Source organism: Danio aesculapii, chromosome 1, assembly GCF_903798145.1.
Source record: "Danio aesculapii chromosome 1, fDanAes4.1, whole genome shotgun sequence".
NCBI classification, from domain to species: Eukaryota; Metazoa; Chordata; class Actinopteri; order Cypriniformes; family Danionidae; genus Danio; species Danio aesculapii.
In genome coordinates this window covers 30,317,435-30,336,174 of record NC_079435.1, presented here as the reverse complement: position 1 = coordinate 30,336,174, position 18,740 = coordinate 30,317,435, and the positions used below count along the sequence as shown (strand labels likewise).

The following is an 18,740-nucleotide window of genomic DNA, read 5'->3' as shown; positions in this document are numbered from 1 at the left end:
TCAAATGAACATTTATATATCTTATTATACAGGCATATACTAATAGTTAATTTGTATGTTAATAAATGCTTTATTAACTCAACTTCATGCAGTTTTGTGACCTAATCTAAAGTGAGGACTATTTATGCTTTATAAACCCTTATAAATGACAATTAAAGGCTCAGTTAAATTCCAAACAGAAAAAAAAGAAAATAAACAACATTATCCGTTTCTATTCGTTTGACGATACACAAATGAGACGTGAAGTGTTCACGCATGAGATGCATTTTTAAGTGTCTTTGAATGTTGCTAGGAAATCATTCCACTGGTGAAGAACAGTAAATGGAAAGGTTCTGAAATGTGATTTAGGGCCCTATCATACACTCGGCACAATAAGGCGTAAGGTGTGTTTGGCGCATTGTTGGTGCGTTGCTATTTTGAGGAATTGAAATAGACAGCGCCATTGACAAACTAAAAGGTGGTCTAAAGTCCAGTGCAGCGCGTGTTAGTAATGCGCCTATGCAGGTCCAAAAGCTTACACATTACTTAACATACGCAGGATACACAGCAATACACAAGCATCTTTACATATGAAATAATTAAAGGATTAAAATGTTTGGATATGTTCACCTGTCGAGTTTTGGAGTCGTATGCATCAACATTTGGGGCATAGAAATAGGATGTGTGTTAGGACATAACTTTTATTACTTTGCTGGAAATTAGAACTGAATTTAGAAATACTGTAGTTTTGAAACAAATGTTTGCAATGAACAAATTAAATTAAATATGTAGGCTAATAGATGTCTTCAGTGGAGTGAGTCCACTGTTTCCACGAAAGTAAAGGAGTAAAGTAAAGACTAAAAGTAAAGTAAAGGCAAAGTAAAGAGGCAGAATGGATGAGGCTTGTTCTTCATCCTCGCACAGATGGTCTGTTTTTGGCTCGATTTCAATTCTATTTTTATTTCCCTATACTTCTTCCCCTTGGCCCTTGTAACAGAGAGTGAAAGGGAAGGCCTTCAGAATTTACCCCTAGGACGACACTACAACATCTGCACATGCCATCATATGTCTTTACGAGCTCTTACTTCATATGAGATAGATGACGGCAACTGCTGTAGTTATTCCAGTTGCGTTATTTTTTGACATTTATATATCATGTCATGTTATCATAACGATATAATGTAACAATAAGCTGGTAACTGTACTGTGCATTTACACCGTGGCCATATTCTTCTATGTAAACACAAGAAAACAACATTACACCAACAAACTGCTCAGGAGAATTGGGACACCCCTACCTCTTTACGTGAATGCACAAATTGAGGGGTAGGGGTAAGGGGAGGGACTAAGGGGTAGAATTGGGATTGGGCCTAACTGTTTTCTCACTAATGATGCATTCAGTTTTTTCCACTTACAAAATCAGCCATGTAAATAGCAAATTCACCATGGCACAATGTAACTGACTCTTAAAGGGAATGGGAGATGGGAGATGATTAGTTTAATGCACGTTATGCTCAAAACACACCCATAACTCATTAAGAGACTAAGCACAACCCTGTTAGACCATGCGCCAGGGCACAGAGCGTATTTTTTTGTCTTTAAATAGCAAAAGGGTATTCGGACATGCCCTTACTTCTTTTGCCGCATGCGCTATAGGCTTTGTGCTTAGATCATGAAAATAGAGCCTTTAGAATCTCTTTGTGATGGTATTACAAGGCTCAACTCACTTTCTAAACAAAAGCTTCTTTTGAGGGATTTAGATTTGTGGAAATAAGTGGAGGTAAGTGTGCAAAGCCTGTTGCCATTCTGTATGCAAGAACCAATGTTTTAAATTTAACCCGAGCTTTAATCGGTAGTCAGTGCAAGGATTTAAGGAGAGGTGTGACAGTCTCTATTGGGCTCATTGAAGAACAGATGAGCTGCACTCTTTTGGATCATTTGCTGAGGTTTCACAGAGGATGATGGAAGTCCAGCTAGGAGGTCATCACTGTAGTCCAGTCAAGAAATGTGGAGTAGTTGGACCAGAAGCTGCTCCGTCTGCTCGGTGAGGAAGGGCCTGATCTTTCTAATGTTGACTGTCATATGGTCTGACATTATGACAACTGAGATTTCACAGTGTGACATAAGGATAATTTTTGTGCAGTCTGACAATTGTGCAGCCTCAGTAACATTGTACAGTTTAAGCCCGGCTTTAGATGCATCATAACATTTCTTTATGTGAATCATGGGTCATGGAATATCTGGAATATTTAGGAATTTTAAAAGCTCTTTTCCAGACATTGAAAGTAAGGGATTTTTTTATTTCCTAAATATGGAATATCAGAGATTTTTGTTTGTTGTTTTAAATTGTAGTGAAACGTAAAATGAAACGTAAAATTAATTTATGTTTCACTTTATCAAAATGTTCTTTTTCTAAGGCATATTTTTAATGTATATATAACACTATTTTGACACCTATTGTTACGGTTAGTTTATTTTTCAACTCCATTTGTTACCTTTCATGCTCATCAACCGGAAATCATTTAAATCAAATGCAGTCACTGACCAGACTGTGCCTATTAAGTAAGGCTAATATTTCAGCATCATTTGAAGAGGTTTGACAGGGTATTAAGAAGCAGATGACAGAAAAAGTTAAATGTAAAGTCTGTAATACTACTATTGAGCTAACAAATATGGGAGAAGCATAACTTCACAGCCACGCAAAAAGCAAATACCACGGGCAGATTAAAAAAAAAACATTATCCATTGATATCCATTATAAGTCCAAAGACATGCGCTATAGGTGAATTGGGTAAGCTAATTTGTCCATAGTGTATGTGTGTCAATGAGAATTTATGGGTGTTTCCCAGTGATGGGTTGCAGCTGGAAGGGCATCCACTGTGTAAAACATATGCTGGATAAGTTGGCGGTTCATTCCGCTGTGGCGTCCCCTGATTAATAAAAGGATTAAGCAGAAAAGAAAATGAATGAATGAATTTTAATGTTATAATATTAATAGAATTGTTATAACATAAGCACAACAGTGGCCTGTTATTTTCATTTATTAGGTGTCATGGAGATTCAGTTTTTTAGTCTGTGAAATTCAGGGAAAAGTCAGAGAATTTGATATTTGTCTTAAAGTGGGTTTAGAAAAGGGAGGAAAATCCTGATCAAAAGAATCCAGTAAATATGTGAAATCAACATATTTCATTATCAAATCAACACTGTAAAACTTCCAACTTAAAGTAAAATGATTCAAAACCTTTTCAAAAAGATTTACTTTGAAGCAAAGCTGAAGTCAAATAAAAATGAAATATGTGATGAAACTAGTTATAATTTATAGTTGTTGCCTTGACAAATAGCAAAAATGTATTTAAAATTTCATGACTAAAATAGCTAAAGCAAAATAAGTAAATAAATAAATATAACTAAACAGAGATAAGTGTATATGAAAAACAGCTGCAAAATTACTAAAATAAACTAAAAGCAAAACTACAGCTTTAGATGTGCAGTTGTCATTTCTTTTTTATTGCTTTATTTTTATTGAGAACTTTAATTTGAGAAGTTTAATACAGAACATTTTACATTTAAAAATATATAATTTTACTATATTGCACACAAAATAATAAACAAATAAATAATAATAAGTAAATAAAAGACACAACATTAGGTGAATGGGCATAGTTTGAAGTGACAGTGACCTGTGGCGTTTACAGAAGTGTATGCTCCCATTTAACAAGCTGAGTGAAGAATGTGTGGAAGGACTTTCTAGAAAAAAAAATCTATTTCTTTATGGAGAAAATGAATGGAAATGTTTTTTGACCTAAAACTAGTCTTAAAGAATTGCAGTAGTCATTTGTGGCCAGCAAGAATACAATTACCATCTGATAGACAGTATGCCTTAGGCTGAGACAAGGTTATGAGAATAGAGATTTAAGGATCAAGGGTCATTAGCCTGAACTCAGCGCCAATTCATGATATACGAATACGATATTATATATTTCAAACGTTTCTCTACAGTTTGGCAGTTTTCCTCAACACATTAATGAGGTTTTCGTATTTGGGAATAGAGTTGAATATGTCAAACCACTGTTTCTCTTTATATCTTCAGGCTCTAGTTGGAGAGAAGACATGTTACCAGTCTGTTTGCAGCTATGCGGGCCAGATTATGTATCTTGGAACAAAGGTAAAGGCACTCATAATAACACTAAACACATGCACAAAACATAAAACATTAGAATGGGCTCTTTAAATGGTTTACTGCCTGGATACTTTAGATATAATGCTGTGCGATATCTTTTGCTTTTCTGGGCATTATCTTCAGATTTTTTTTTTTTTATTGTATTATGTTACAACAAAGATTTTAATGGCTTTAGTAAAAATGCCATGATAGTTCAAGTAAAAATATGCTATAAGATGTGATATAATTTTGAACAAAATGACACCAAGATGAAGTTTAAGTTTAATTTCACAAATTGAGCTTTTCAGAAAATTTCTCTCCAACTGGTAAAGACTTTCAAATTACCATTGGTTGGGCTGGGTATCGTTCAAAACATTTTTGATATTTTGAATTTGATCAAGTTCCTGATAATACTTTTTTCAATAACAGATTTATAAAATTAGTTTTAACAAGATAACATGACATCGAGATTACAAACATCTTTTTTCTATTTTATTTAAAAGAGTAAATCTCTTAATCCGTATGTGCTGTTCGGGATGTTTTCATCCACTCTGTGGTGATTTTGAGTCTTAATTTGACCACAACTTACAGGGCTCTATTTTAACGATCTAGGCGCAACGTCCAAAACGCAGGGGGCAAAAAAGCATTTAGAGCGTGTCTAAATCCACTTTTGCTATTTTAAGGACGGAAAAATCTGCTTTGCACCGCGGCGCATGGTCTAACAGGGTTAAGCGTATTCTCTTAATGAGTTATAGATGCATTTTGAGAATAAATCAGAGTCTCATCTCCCATTTCCTTTAAGAGTCAGTTGCGTCGCACCATGGCGCATTTGCTATTTACATGGCGGACTTTGTAAGTGGAAAAACTGAACACTTCACTAGAGAGAAAACATTTAAACAGAGCATCTGTAGCACGAGAATGAGCCTCCTCATTCTTTACTTTCACTTTCTCTTTCTCTTTTTCTTGGACAAAGAAACGTGTGGTACACACAGACATCCATTAGCCTACATAATTAATTTAGTTTCTTAAGCACAAAGATTTGTTTCAAAACTATTTCTATTTCAGTTCTAATTAAAATCAATCAAATAAATAAACAATAATAATGAAGTGTGGTCAAAAAACTGAGTTATATCCAAATACACATGCTATGCCCCATATGGTCCAAAACCTGACAGGTGGGCAAATCTAAGCTTGTTTTTAATAAAATTTATATAAATATGCATATAATAAATAATCCTGCTATTGTATAATAATAATAATAATTAAAATGATTTTTGGTGACAAATCTTATTTTGACACATATTTTGGGAAAATGCTTTGAAAAGTTTAACAATACACTTTGGGCAAATTGACTACCCTTTCGTTATATTTTTGCCCCAAAAACTTCCATTATAATTACATTTTTTAACTGCAAATCTATGACATCAAATAGTCATGCATTCTTGATTGTTGCTGCTTTTCCCTGTTAAATTTACAAATTTTTACTGTTGATCATTAGTTGCAGTCCAAAAAAATCTTAATTTCTGGATATAAATGATATGGTTATATGAAGTATTAGTGTGTGTGTGTGGGAGTGTGAGAGAGACCTTTGCGAACTTACCTTGATATGTTTGAGAAAATAAATAATAAGCAGCTCAGTTCTCAGACCATAGTACGTGTATTTCTGCACACATACTATAATTTCCTGTTTTACGGCATAGAACTCCATATAAAATCAGAAACTTTTTTTTTCCACGGGCATATCTAAAGGGTCAAATGCTACCAACTGATGATCAACAGTAAAAATGAATAGTTTACCTCTTCCCAACAGAAAAAACGCCAACAATCAAAAATGCATGATCATCAAAAATGTCTCTATAATGCAAGTCAAAGGGGCAAAAACAGCCACAAGCATAACGGAAATGTAGTCAGTTTAAACAGTACACAAGGGCTAAAATGACAAAAACAATAAATCAGCCCAAATAAGTTTAAATAGTTTAACTTGAGAACAATTTCATGTCAGTATGTGAGTTTCACTCCTGCATCCTTAATTTTTTTTATAATTTAACAGATTTTTTTAAAAAGATGCATGGAGACAGACAAGTGTGCTATCATAGAAGCCTTTTGGTTTAAAAAGTAAAGGTTTATTCCAGTGACAATACATTTAGAAGAATTACATTAAAACAGCCAAGTTATTTGAAAACAAGTTCTGATGAAGAAGCCCTGTCTCAGGCGATTCATGATTTATGGATCATTGAATTACAGGCGTCTGATCACAGCTAATGTCATAAAAAGTGGATGTAAGCAAAGACATTTGCAGTTAGAATTAACCTAATTGTTACACCTGTTTACACCTAAGATGTGTTATTTGTTCAATTGGTTTGCACATTCCTTTTTAAATCTCTCTCTTTTGTAAACACTATAAATTGGATGTTTTATGCATTAAGTAATGCAAAATATATTTATTTCTGATGAGCTCCTAATTTAGAATTTTTACTGTTTTACATTACGTAAAATATATGTATATATTTATTTATTAAATGCAAATACATTTTTGTCTTCATCCAATTAATTTGACAAATATTTTATAACAAAAAATGGTTAAATTGAGTGTCTATAAAATAATTCATGCAAAGTCGGATCATGAAGTACATTGAACATCAAGATTTAGAGGTGATAATCACGTCTTTGTATGGTGCTTAGAGCGTAAGGATACATTTTTATTGTTGTTGTTATCTCAGTAGGAAACATTGTGACCAATCAACTGCTGTTTGGAGCGTGCATATTAACGATCCTGGGGTGCGTTTCCCAAACAACAACGTAACTCGCAGCTGAACTATCATAGTACGATGCATTGTTTGGGAAAAGAACAATGTAGTGGCGAGTATTTCCCAAAACCCCTAGTTTCTCTGTCGCAGATCCGTCGCTTAAACCACATTAGCTATAACGTAAAACACCCATAATGATGCTCTAAACGGGGTGGAGTAACAACTTTTTTAGAGAAGAACCCCATAATTTCTTTGTTTTACAATATAACATGCATTTCAAATAAAACCCAGTATTAGTTTTGGTTAAAACATGCACTCGTTTTGCATATTAATTGAAATAGATGTAAACGGCACATATAGGGCCTTTGTTTGCTTTACTAATATTATTGAGAAGTTGAACATTACATATTCTATTCTAAAACATAAAATCACTTACAAAAGCTAACATGTATTCTAATATCATATATAAATCATATAAACAAATAAATAAATGAATAATGAGGCTATTTATTATAAAATGAAATTTAATATTTATTATTTTTTAGGAAATTTAAAAAATCCTACTTTAATAATAATGATGATGATGATAATGATGATTATTATTATTACTATTAATATTATTACTATTATTATTAAGTAGGATATTGTTTATTTATTTATTTATTTTATTTTTTTGTAAACATGAAGTTCGCCAAAACTGAACTCTAGAAATACTTTGACAGCAAATTACACCTAAGAGAGATGACTTTAATGCTTTTTTTATTTTTAATAACTCCAGCTTTGAATTTTAGAATGTTCTAAATTAATAGAGCATAGGGGGGATAAGTGGGAATAGAACACATCCAGGAACTATGTTTCTAACTACAACTCCAGAGGTGTGGTTTTAAGTGCTCAAGTTTGCGACGCAGTTTGCGAATGTTCGTTTGAGCAATGGATTTGAGAAACGGCAAATCAACGTGTCAACTATGTTTGTAACAACGGAACTTGCGATGTTAGTTGGATAACGATGGTTTTGAGAAATGCACCCCCAGAATGTTATGTAACAGTGAGTGTTATGTTCTGATTCATGCATTTTACTGTGGTCTTTTGTTGATATGAGTGGAAACAATGCTGTTTGAGGCTCATGGTATGTCATTTCCATGTACTAAACTACACAGTTTCTATGTGGCACCTTCAATATTTGTCTGCAGTGTTCTAGTCCTTATTCCAAGTCTCTTAGAACAAAATGAAAAACTTTTTAATAGCGGTCTCCTTAAAATGACAACACACTGTGCTTTGGGCGCCTACTCCATTAATCAAATAGATGCACTTAGCTGAGAATCTGTGTCTAATTTAACAAAATCGCTGGAATACATATGCTACAGCATCTGGCACATTACAGCAGTCAGCATGTGACTTTTTTTTTTCCTTCAAGAGTCTATGGCCCATCAGAGTACTAGAGCAACAAAAAGGGGTATAAATACTAAATATTTACTATGAATAATGTTTGATCTTTGATTTAATTTAAAATCATCATTTCATTTTATCGTTAAGTAAGGGGCGATTCGGTGGCACAGAAGGTAGTGCTGTTGCCTCACAGCAAGAAGGTCGCTGGTTCGAGCCTTGGCTGGGTCAGTTAGCATTTCTGTGTGGAGTTTGCATGTTCTCCCCGCATTTGCGTGGGTTTCCCCTGGGTGCTCCGGTTTGCCCCACATGTCCAAAGACGTGTTACAGGTGAATTTGGTAAACTAAAGTGTATGTGTGTGAATGAGAGTGTATGGGTGTTTCCCAGTGATGGCTTGCAGCCGGAAGGGCATCCGCTGCGTAAAACAAATGCTGGATAAGTTGGCGGTTCATTCCACTGTGGCGACCCCAGATTAATAAAAGGACTAAGCCAAAATAAAATGAATGAATGAATGAATGATCAGCATTAAAAAAAATTTCTGGTTTGCCTGTTAACCTGGTAGCATTTTATTTTGCATTTGTGCATCACATGTCCATGTACTTACCTTAGTCATAACACAAACTGGGTAAAAATAAATACGTACAATCACTAACTAGTTAGTTACCATTTTTAACCCGGTACTTTCTTTGGTAATTACACACACTGTCAAATAAAATGCAACCATCAACCTCATTGATTACAAATGAAAGATCATTTGAAAAGTGAAAGATATAGTAAAAGGTCGTTCATCCCAATTTTTATTTTATTTTTTAATGTAAACATGCTTGACGGATGTGTGTGACTGTTACGCTTGCGTAGCACCATGCACATGAGTGCCACATTTTTTAGACTGCGTGTAAAGTTAAAACATCTTTAAGTTTCACACAGCTCAGCTCATCACTGTCAGTTCCATAGCAATGGATGAGTTCGGAGGCGAGGCAAGCGTTTCTAGTTTCCGTTTACAGGCGGTCAGTGGCTGCTTCCGAAATCTCTAACTTTCATACTATACACTGTAAAAAATCTTATGTGCTATTTACAAAAAAAAATGTGGTAACACTATTGCACGTATTATTTTTAAGTAAATTTCAAGACTTGATTTTTTTAGCAAAAACCACTTGAATGAATTATGTGAAAATTACTAAATGTTTTGAGTGATAGATGATGATTTTAATATTATTAGCAGAATGTGCTTTTATAATTTAAGCTAATCCACCACCATTTACTCATTTATTTTTTTTTAACAAAAACCACTTGAAAGAATCATGTGAAAATTACTAGTTTTTTTAAGTGATAGATGATGATTTTAATATTATTAGTGGAATGTGCTTTTATAATATATGAAAATAAATCACCATTTACTCAAATTTATTACTGAAAATTACTCATTCATAAAATGTAAAATATTTATTGTATAATGAAATACATACACAATACATTTAGGCCAAATATCATTTTATTACATGTTACACTGATAACAAAATGGTACAATATGTTAAACAAATCTATGTAAAATTTACAGCAATGTTAATCTCTGATAAAAATTCCTTTATCCATGTCATGGAAAAAACTGACCTGTCAACTTTCCTTTGTAGGAATAGTCACATTTTAGACAATATTTGACAAAATTTGTGTATTGCAAACTTAATATTCGTTTCTTTGTAAGTGATTTTAATTTGTGGAATATTTGTATAAATCCAGTTCAGCGATTCTAGATTTTCCAGGCTAGCCATGACTCACTTATCCTCCAAGACAATGCCGAAGTCCTCATGGTTGGTCATCCCTCTGACAGACAGCAATTCTCTGTGCATTCCCACACTGTAAAATAAACATTTACGTTTATTATATTGAAATTATGCAGTTGTACATTTCAAATGTTTAAGGTTTACTAAAACACATTAAGGAAATATATTAATTAAATAAACCATTTCTTTTTATATCTGTGAACAGTAATTCTTCATAATGTTTGAGTAGATGTTGCTGACTGACACAAATACACAAGTATTTTGACTTATAATGGACAGGGTGTTTAAATGTATACTAGTGTACAGACATTTATAAAAACATACCATGTTTATACAAGGAATAGTGCATTCAACAGTGTAATGCTTGAGCTATATATTTTTTTGTAAGCATGCAAAAATATAAAATGCAGTTTTCGGAAGATCATAAATATCTGAAACAGTTTGAGACACTTACATTGCACTCCTGGATGAGCTCTTCCTCTTATTCATACAGATAGACCAGCAACAGAGGACGACATCTCTCGATTCATCCCTGATTTATTGTGAGGTCTGATGCAAAAAAGTGTGGAAATTAGTAATAATAATAATAATAATAATAATACACAAATAACATTATTAAAAATACCTGATGTATGGCACCCATTCTCTTTATCAAAATCTGCCTCAATAAACTGCTCCTCTTTAGTGGGAAAACTCTGCAAACGTTTTCTTCATTAAACTAAAAAATGAAGCAAACAAATATTAGTATTTATGTACAGTATTATATATAAACAGTTCATTACATTACATCAGCAATGCTGTAAAAGGAACCTTATGAAATGGAAAAGCACTAGCTGTACATAAACCCCATTGAATAGCTAGCTAACTTAGCTTAGCTTAGATTTACCACTTAACAAGCTCACTGTTGTTCGTCTGCTTAACTGTTGCCTGATCGTTGCTGTTAAATATTACGATGCAAATAATTTGTTCAACTTCATTATATAATTCAGAATGAACATTGAAGCAAATCATTTTCAAATAGGAATGGGTGGTTACAAATACCCGTGTATCCCTATATACATCATATGGCAAAAACTAAGCTCCTGAACAAGTTTGAACAGCATGTGTCTTTCCTGAAAGAGCTTAGGCTATTTAAGACAATAAAATGATAAACTGTTAATGCTTACCTCTTAACATGCTAGCTGTTGATCTGCTCCTTGAAAATGTCGTCTGATCACTGCTGTTGTTGAGATTCAAATGCAAACATCTCAATCAAATCCACATAATTGAGTGAATTTTCTTAAAATAAACGTGAAGCCATCTTTCCTCAATTTTATTAGCTTAACTAGTTTCTCAAATTAAGCTTAATAATTGCACTAGTTTGCTTAAAAAAATAAGTAAAATTAAAATCTTAGTTATATTAGCGAAATCTTCTTAATATTTTATAATAAATCCAGAATATCAATTTTTTAAAGAAAATATGCTCATTATTTTTAATGACCACATTATTTTTTTAATGAAAATTACAAGCCTCAAGATTCATTTTTTACAGTGTATAGTACGTATGCGAGTCGAGTAGTATGTCTGAATTCAAAGTATTCGAAAAACAGTATTGGAGAAGTACTCGGATCACCTAATACTTCTGGCGAGAATTCTGAAGTGCACATCCGATAAATGCTGCGCTATCCTATGATGCCACACGAGAGAATTCATGAATGGTAGTAAAGTGAAGCAACTGACGCTGGTAGGTCACATGATAATGACAAATTGTGGATGTACTTCATCCGAGTTCTATTCATACTACTAGCATTTATACTTTATAGAATGTACAGTTTTATGCAAAAGTTTGGGCACTCCTGATAATTTTTATTATTGCAAATCATAGTCTGCTTGCCTTTCAAATCAGCAATTTCACTTGGATATATTTTATACCCTAGTATAACCTAGTTCTGACATAACAATTTCTTTAATCAACAGATGCAATGCAATTTCAGTCATAACAAAAAGACAGGTGCAAAAATGTGGACACCCCAACAGAATAATGACATCACTTTGTTATGCCAACTTTTGCTGTAATATAAGCATGTAGATGCTTTTAATAGCCCTGAGCTTTTGCTGAAGGCATTTTGGGCCGTTCTTCCTTGCAAAATTTCTCCTGTTCAGTCCGGTTTAATGGGTGCCAAGCATGAATGGCCCTTTTTAAATAAATCCATAGATTTTTGATAGATGAAGTTAAAGTCTGGGGACTGGCATGGCTATTCTAGAACATTGTGTCAGAGCATGAATTTCTTGGTAGATCTGGAATTGTGCTTTGGGTCATTGTCCTGTTGAAACATCCAACCCTACTGTAACTTCAGCCTCTTGATCGATTCCTGAACATTGTTCTTAAGAATCTGCTGATACTGGGTGGATTTCATGCGACCTTCATCTCTGACAAGGTGTCCAGTATCTGTGCTTGGCACACATTCCCACAGCATGATGGACCCTTCACCATATTTTACAATAGGGAGCAGGTTCTTCTCCTGGAATGCTGTGTTGATTTTCCATGATGCAAAGCACATATGGTTGTGGTATCTGTCTACAGTATATTTTGCCAAAATGATTCAGGCTTGTCCGGATGAGCCTTTGCATACCTCAAATGACTCTTCTTGTTGGCAGAATGCAGAAAAAGTTTCTACTGCACCATCTTCCATTGAGCTGTTTTTTTGTGAAGAGTGTGTTGGACTGTGGAAACAGTTTATAATTACATTAGTAGCAAGATGTTCCTGGAGCTTTTTGCAGGTGGTCTGTGGTTTGTCTGTTGTGAACCATTCTTCACCCTTGCCTTTCACAACAAGGAGAAGCACAACTAGCACTCTGCTATCTTAAATATCCTTTTTCATGATTGGTTTTACCTGTGTTCTGATTGTTAAGGTTTACTGAGTCACTCCAATATATTTTGTGGTGTACTCATTCAGCATTAATTTACAGTTTTTGAAATCCAAACAAAAGAAATGGTGCCCAAACTTTTGCATAGCCTATTTTTCAGTTTAAATTTTATTTCACCCATCTCAATACTGCTACACTATATATATTTTTTTGTCTGAAGAACATGACATGATCTAGCTTTCACTAGAAACTGAATAGCATTTCACTGTGATCTTCTCTAATAAAGAAAGAGCACATATTAAGACACAGAGGGGTGCCCAAATTTTGCATAAAACTGTAGCAAATTCAAATTTAGTACCTATTTGAGCAGGCGATTTCAGATACAGCCACTGTGTCTGGATTAGGGTTGCACGATTTACTGGTACTATGGTAGTATCGTGATACTATGGCTCCTAAATACTGGCAGTCCCACTGTGGTTTGTAAACGGTAGTATCGTCATTAACGGTCTATCTACAGTAGGTAATGTTGGATGTGGAAAAGTCACTGATATTGTTTGTTTTAAAGCCCTTTAAGGCTGCAATTTTTTTGATGTTTTTTGACGTTTCAACTCTCATTTGAATCGATTCATTTTTGTTCCTCTCAACATGATTTAGTAGCTACAACAACCGCGACAATCTCTGAAAAAGAATGACTCACAAAGTGAAATTTTGAATTTCTTTGGATTGTTATCTGATAAGACAAAAAAAAAACAATAGATGAAAAACCCAAAATAGCAACAGGAAACATTAAAACAATTTGTAACCACTTCATATAGCCTAATTTTGTTGGAAAAATGGTCTTTTTGTAACAAATTTAATAAATTCGTAAAATTTACAGCTGTGGTTGTCATTATTTAACCTATTAAAATTAGGTTAAAAATACGGTATTTTACTGTAAAAATTATACAGACCGTAAAAATGTACTATTTTTACAGTAAAATAGAGATAATATGTGTGTATTTGAATTACAAACACCTAGACATCATTTGTTACAGAGATAGACACGTTAACACAGCCATATGCAGTGATGGTGATGAGAAAATTACATAATGATCCAATGCTCATCACAAACAACTTTTCCCACAAGCAGAAAAGTGTATCAGTTCATAGAAGGTGCTCAGTGTCATTCATGCATCTATTAAACACCAGTATGGTAAAACGCATAAAATTAAAGTCATTAAATAAACATTGTTTATCAACGTTAGATGTAACATAAATCTTTAATGTACATAACTGATGGAGAAACAACTAAAAGATCCATAGTAATGTCAACAAAAAGGATAAAAAGTAACGAGCCATGCAGGGAATTATAGGAAAGTGAATTTACGGTTATTTGCCATATATTTTAAGGAAACATACTGTTAACCAGGTTATGGATATTTACTGTAGCATTTTTTTTTTTTTTTACTGTTGAAATCTCTGCCATTTTTTAGTGTACCAAATTAACAAAAAAAAAATGAATTTTAGGTGAAGTGACGTGCAAATAATACTTTTTTTCAGTAATAAAGGAATTATGAATTAAATTTAAGACCTATTATAACATGTAAAATATAGTATTTTTGACAATTTTCTTTATAATTTGAGTTATGAATTACAGTATCACAATACTACTTGGTATCATGATACTTCAGCTGGTATAGTATCATAAAATGAATTAATGGTATCGTGACAACCCTAGTCTGGATATCCTTGTGCTTTTCAAACCATTCCTGAACGCGGTGTCTTGAGTTTTTAGAAGCAAAGATGCATTTGGTGTGCATGAGGCCTAAGATTGCATCCAACAAGAAGAAAAAATAAAAGAGAAATGATTTTACACTTGTTATTTACTCCTGACATGTGGATCAGCCAGACCAGCTGTTTCAACAAACTTTCTGTTACAGACTGCATGATGACTTGTGGTATTTTCTTTTAAACATGGACATTTATTCAACCCAGTCTCTTCTAGTTGACTAAAGTTTAGTCGACTTATTAGGGCTTTGATGCCTAATAATTTCAATTCCTCACACCATTTAGAAAGCTGATTTCATGGTCTTTGTATATCAAAGCAATTAAATCTTTTGATCTCAACTGCATTATTCAGAATTTTGCCAGTAGCCATATCACTCCACATGTCGTCCCTTCTTAGCTTAATCTTTAAGATCTGCCCAGCTAATATTCTTCTGGAGTTTTTTTTACATTCACTAAAGTGAATGCATGAGATTTGCAAGGGTATCTTGTGAACTCTGAGACTGGCGCATGTTGGGTTGCTTGTGTTGAGCTGTAAGTTTGGCTGACTCCTCCAGCACCCCTGCGACTGAGCTCTGGCACACTCAAGTGCTATTATGGTAATCGCACATCACGCAAACCCTGAATATTCATTGAGGTCTGCTCTCCACTATGTCCTCACTGAACTTCCTGTTACCTGCAGCTTGTGGGAGGGAAGAAAAGAGAAATGAAGGAGAGCGGGGCAGCTGGAGGGAGGGCTGGAAAGAGGGATTGCATTCAAATTGCCCATGGGTTATCCATTAGACATGGTAGTGGGCCAGCTCTGGGAGGTCACATTATTTCTTGTGCCGTGCATCACTTGTGCTTCTTATTTAATAGCTCAGCCAGTGCTTGAGTAAACAGCTAATGTGACCTCAGTTTTATGAATGAGTCTAATTTTATGCTTTGTTAGTACGTTTAATGGCAAATACATATACCTCACGGGGCTCGAATATATTTTTCTGACTAGGGCCAGTTTTTACTACAATTGCCAACTTTTTACCGATCCGTTCTGTAGAATCAGAAATTTTTAATAACCTGAAGTATTTATTTAATACTTCAAATGAAATCAATTCCATATTCTATTATGTTTTTTTTTCTATTATTTGTTTTGCATTGCATAGATTTCAGTTTTGGCTATATAATCATTTGTAAATCTTAGTTATTCATTTAGTCATCCATTTATTCGATTTATACTTTTAATTCATTTATTATATTAATCATTTATTGATTTGTTTATTTTATATATTTATTATTAATTGTTCTGGTTTTAGTGCCTTTTTTTTACCATGGTTTTTACCATTGTTTAATCTTATTTTTATGGTGTTCCATGAAATGTTCCTCACCACTGATATGAGATATAAGGGTATGTCTCTAATTCAAGCTCTTGTGGCCTGATGTATAATAACATTTCCTGACAAGATCTGGTGTCTGGGGCTGGATTTTATTTATCTGGTGTGGAGATCTGACAGTTCATAAATATAATACGTTTTATCATCTATATGAAATGTGAAATATGTGATTGTGATTATTTTCATTATATAAATCAGTTACAGTAACAACTGTTTAAACAGTTTAATCGTTTATTCTGTTTTAACTGATTGACTTAACTGCTTATTAACATGCAGTTTATGCCTTTGAAGCTGACATTTAAGAAGCCATTATTCCAGTTTTCTTTGCCACATAATCCTTTCAAATCATTCTGATATTGTAGTTAGGTTCAGGTAGCATTTGTTTTATTATAGTTACGGTTGAATACTGCTTTATTTTTTAAGTTTACTGCACAGGCTGATGCTTAGTGTTTATGGGGAAACTTGAACGTTTTCTTCAGGATCCTTTTGACGATGAATAATTTTAGAAAGGCATTCATTTGCAAAAGAAATGCTGTCACTTTTGATCGATTTCATGCATCACTGCTGAATAAACAGTCTGATCTCACGAGGAAACGTAACTATTTTACGTTTTGTCAGTTTACTGGCTAATTCATACGAATTCGTACAGTTTTAAAAAGGATACGTGGCATCCAACCCCACCCCTAAACCCAACTGTCATTGGGAATGAGCAAATCATACTAAATTGTAAGAATGAGATCTTAAGACTTTATACGAATTAGCCACTCAATCAAAAAGTTGCCGTGAGATTGTGTTGGAATAAACTTTATTTTATTTCAAAAGTCAAAGTACCTATTTATTTTTTGTACGATTTATCATCTAATATTTTTCCGCTATATTTTTAATAAAAATAAAAGTAATTAATTGTTTTAATTCAATCATTCGCGTATCATAAGAATATCAGCACAATCCGCAATATGAATGTTTAGGTTAATCCAGAACACCAAATGTTCTGAGATATGAAACTGCATGTATTGGCAAGACAGGAAAAAAAAACTCTCTTACACTGTCCCAAGTCATTAGATTGCTCTTAATGTTTTTAAAAATTGTTAATCCATCATTGTTGTTTTTTTTTTTTTTTTTTTTTCTAGTCTGTGCACATCATGACCCTGAGGAACTGGCGTGAGGTAAGGCATAATTTTATAATGCTTTACTGAATTTATATCAGATTAGCGTTATTGAGTCTGATAGTGATGGGAGTGATTCTCATATTCTGCAGCGTGTGGACTATCTGTTGAAGCAGGAGAAGTTCATGGAGGCTCTGTCTCTTGCCTGGTCCTTTCATGAAGGCACTGCCAAAGCTGTATTAGGTCGGTATTTCTGTTCTCATCAACTGTAAAATGTGTGCTTTTGTTGTATTTTAAACCAAATTACACTTATTTTCTAAGTCTCTCTGAAAGTATCCTAAGCTTTTACGACGCCGAGCTCTTGTTTTGTTGTCGAACCTTGGTAAACTGTGTCGTTTTTTTAAACCTATAGCAAAATTTGAAAAAAGCTTTTACGGCGCAGAGCTCTTGTTTTGTTGTCGAACCTTGGTAAACTGTGTCGTTTTTTTAAACCTATAGCAAAATTTGAATGACAAAAGACCCATTTAAAAGAACAGTTTAATACCTGTAAAACCCAAATCACTGTACAGATTTGTGTAAATTTGTAAACCAAATTCACTATTAGTCAAAATTTTTGTGTCAGTATTTTTTCATGTTTTTTTTAGGAAACTTATTCTGTTTATCAAGGTGGTATTTATTAAATGTAAAGTAATGTTAAATTGTTAAATATTTATTTAACTGCTTTCTTATTGTATGCAGTTACAAATAAAATTATTACTCCAGTCATTATTGCTTTTATTACTATTACCATTATTAATAATATTAATAAAAATATTAAATAATAATAGTAGTAGTAATAATAATAATAATAATAATAATAATAATAATAATAATAATAATAATATATTTCATATTAGAGTGATTTCTGAAGGATCGTGTGACTGGATGACTGGAATAAATGATTAAATTGAATGATAAACTCATTTTGAACAGTTATTTTGTAGTGCAAAAACATTTCACAATTTTACAATTTGTGCTGTATTTTTAATGAAATAAATGCAGCCTTGGTGAGCAGGAGAAGCTCTTAAAAAATAAAGATTAAAGCATTTAAAAATCCTACTCACCCCAAACTTTTGACCGATAGTGTAAACCAGAATGCACACAAAAATTGGTTAACTTTTTGTGCTTCTTTATTTCTAGGTCTATTTGCAGACCCTGCTAAGAGAAAAGGTGTGGTTGCAGACAAGGTAAGAAAAATGACACATTTAAAAGAATGTTAATGGAATGACACCTCTATACTACTTTAGTTTCACAATTAAAGATATTTTCCTAAAGGGGTTTTTCAACCAGAATTGTATATTCTGTCATCATTTACTCACCCTTTACTTGTTTCAAACCTGTTTGATCTTCTTTCTTTGGTTGAACACAAAAGTAGATATTTAAAAAAAAGCTCGAAACCTGAATTCACTGACTTCCATGGATGTGGTTCTTCCATATAAATACGGATGCACAATGGGGCGACGCCTGTAATTTGCGTAAATCCAAAGTTTTTTTTTGAAGGGGGGGAGGGGGTCTCCATCGTCATCAAAGCAGGTGACTTGCTTCATTCTGGATGGTCTTTCAG

The 18,740-nt window shown here is 33.4% G+C and overlaps 1 protein-coding gene across 1 annotated transcript in view; it reads left to right on the top strand.

Moving 5' to 3' along the window:
- Positions 1-18,740, top strand: part of vps8 (VPS8 subunit of CORVET complex) — a 245,667-nt gene that overhangs the window by 23,715 nt on the left and 203,212 nt on the right. The window contains exons 15-18 of the mRNA XM_056458636.1: positions 4,070-4,144; positions 17,162-17,197; positions 17,290-17,380; positions 18,317-18,363. Coding sequence (XP_056314611.1) covers positions 4,070-4,144; positions 17,162-17,197; positions 17,290-17,380; positions 18,317-18,363 — 249 coding nt within the window. The remainder of the gene's footprint in view (positions 1-4,069; positions 4,145-17,161; positions 17,198-17,289; positions 17,381-18,316; positions 18,364-18,740) is intronic.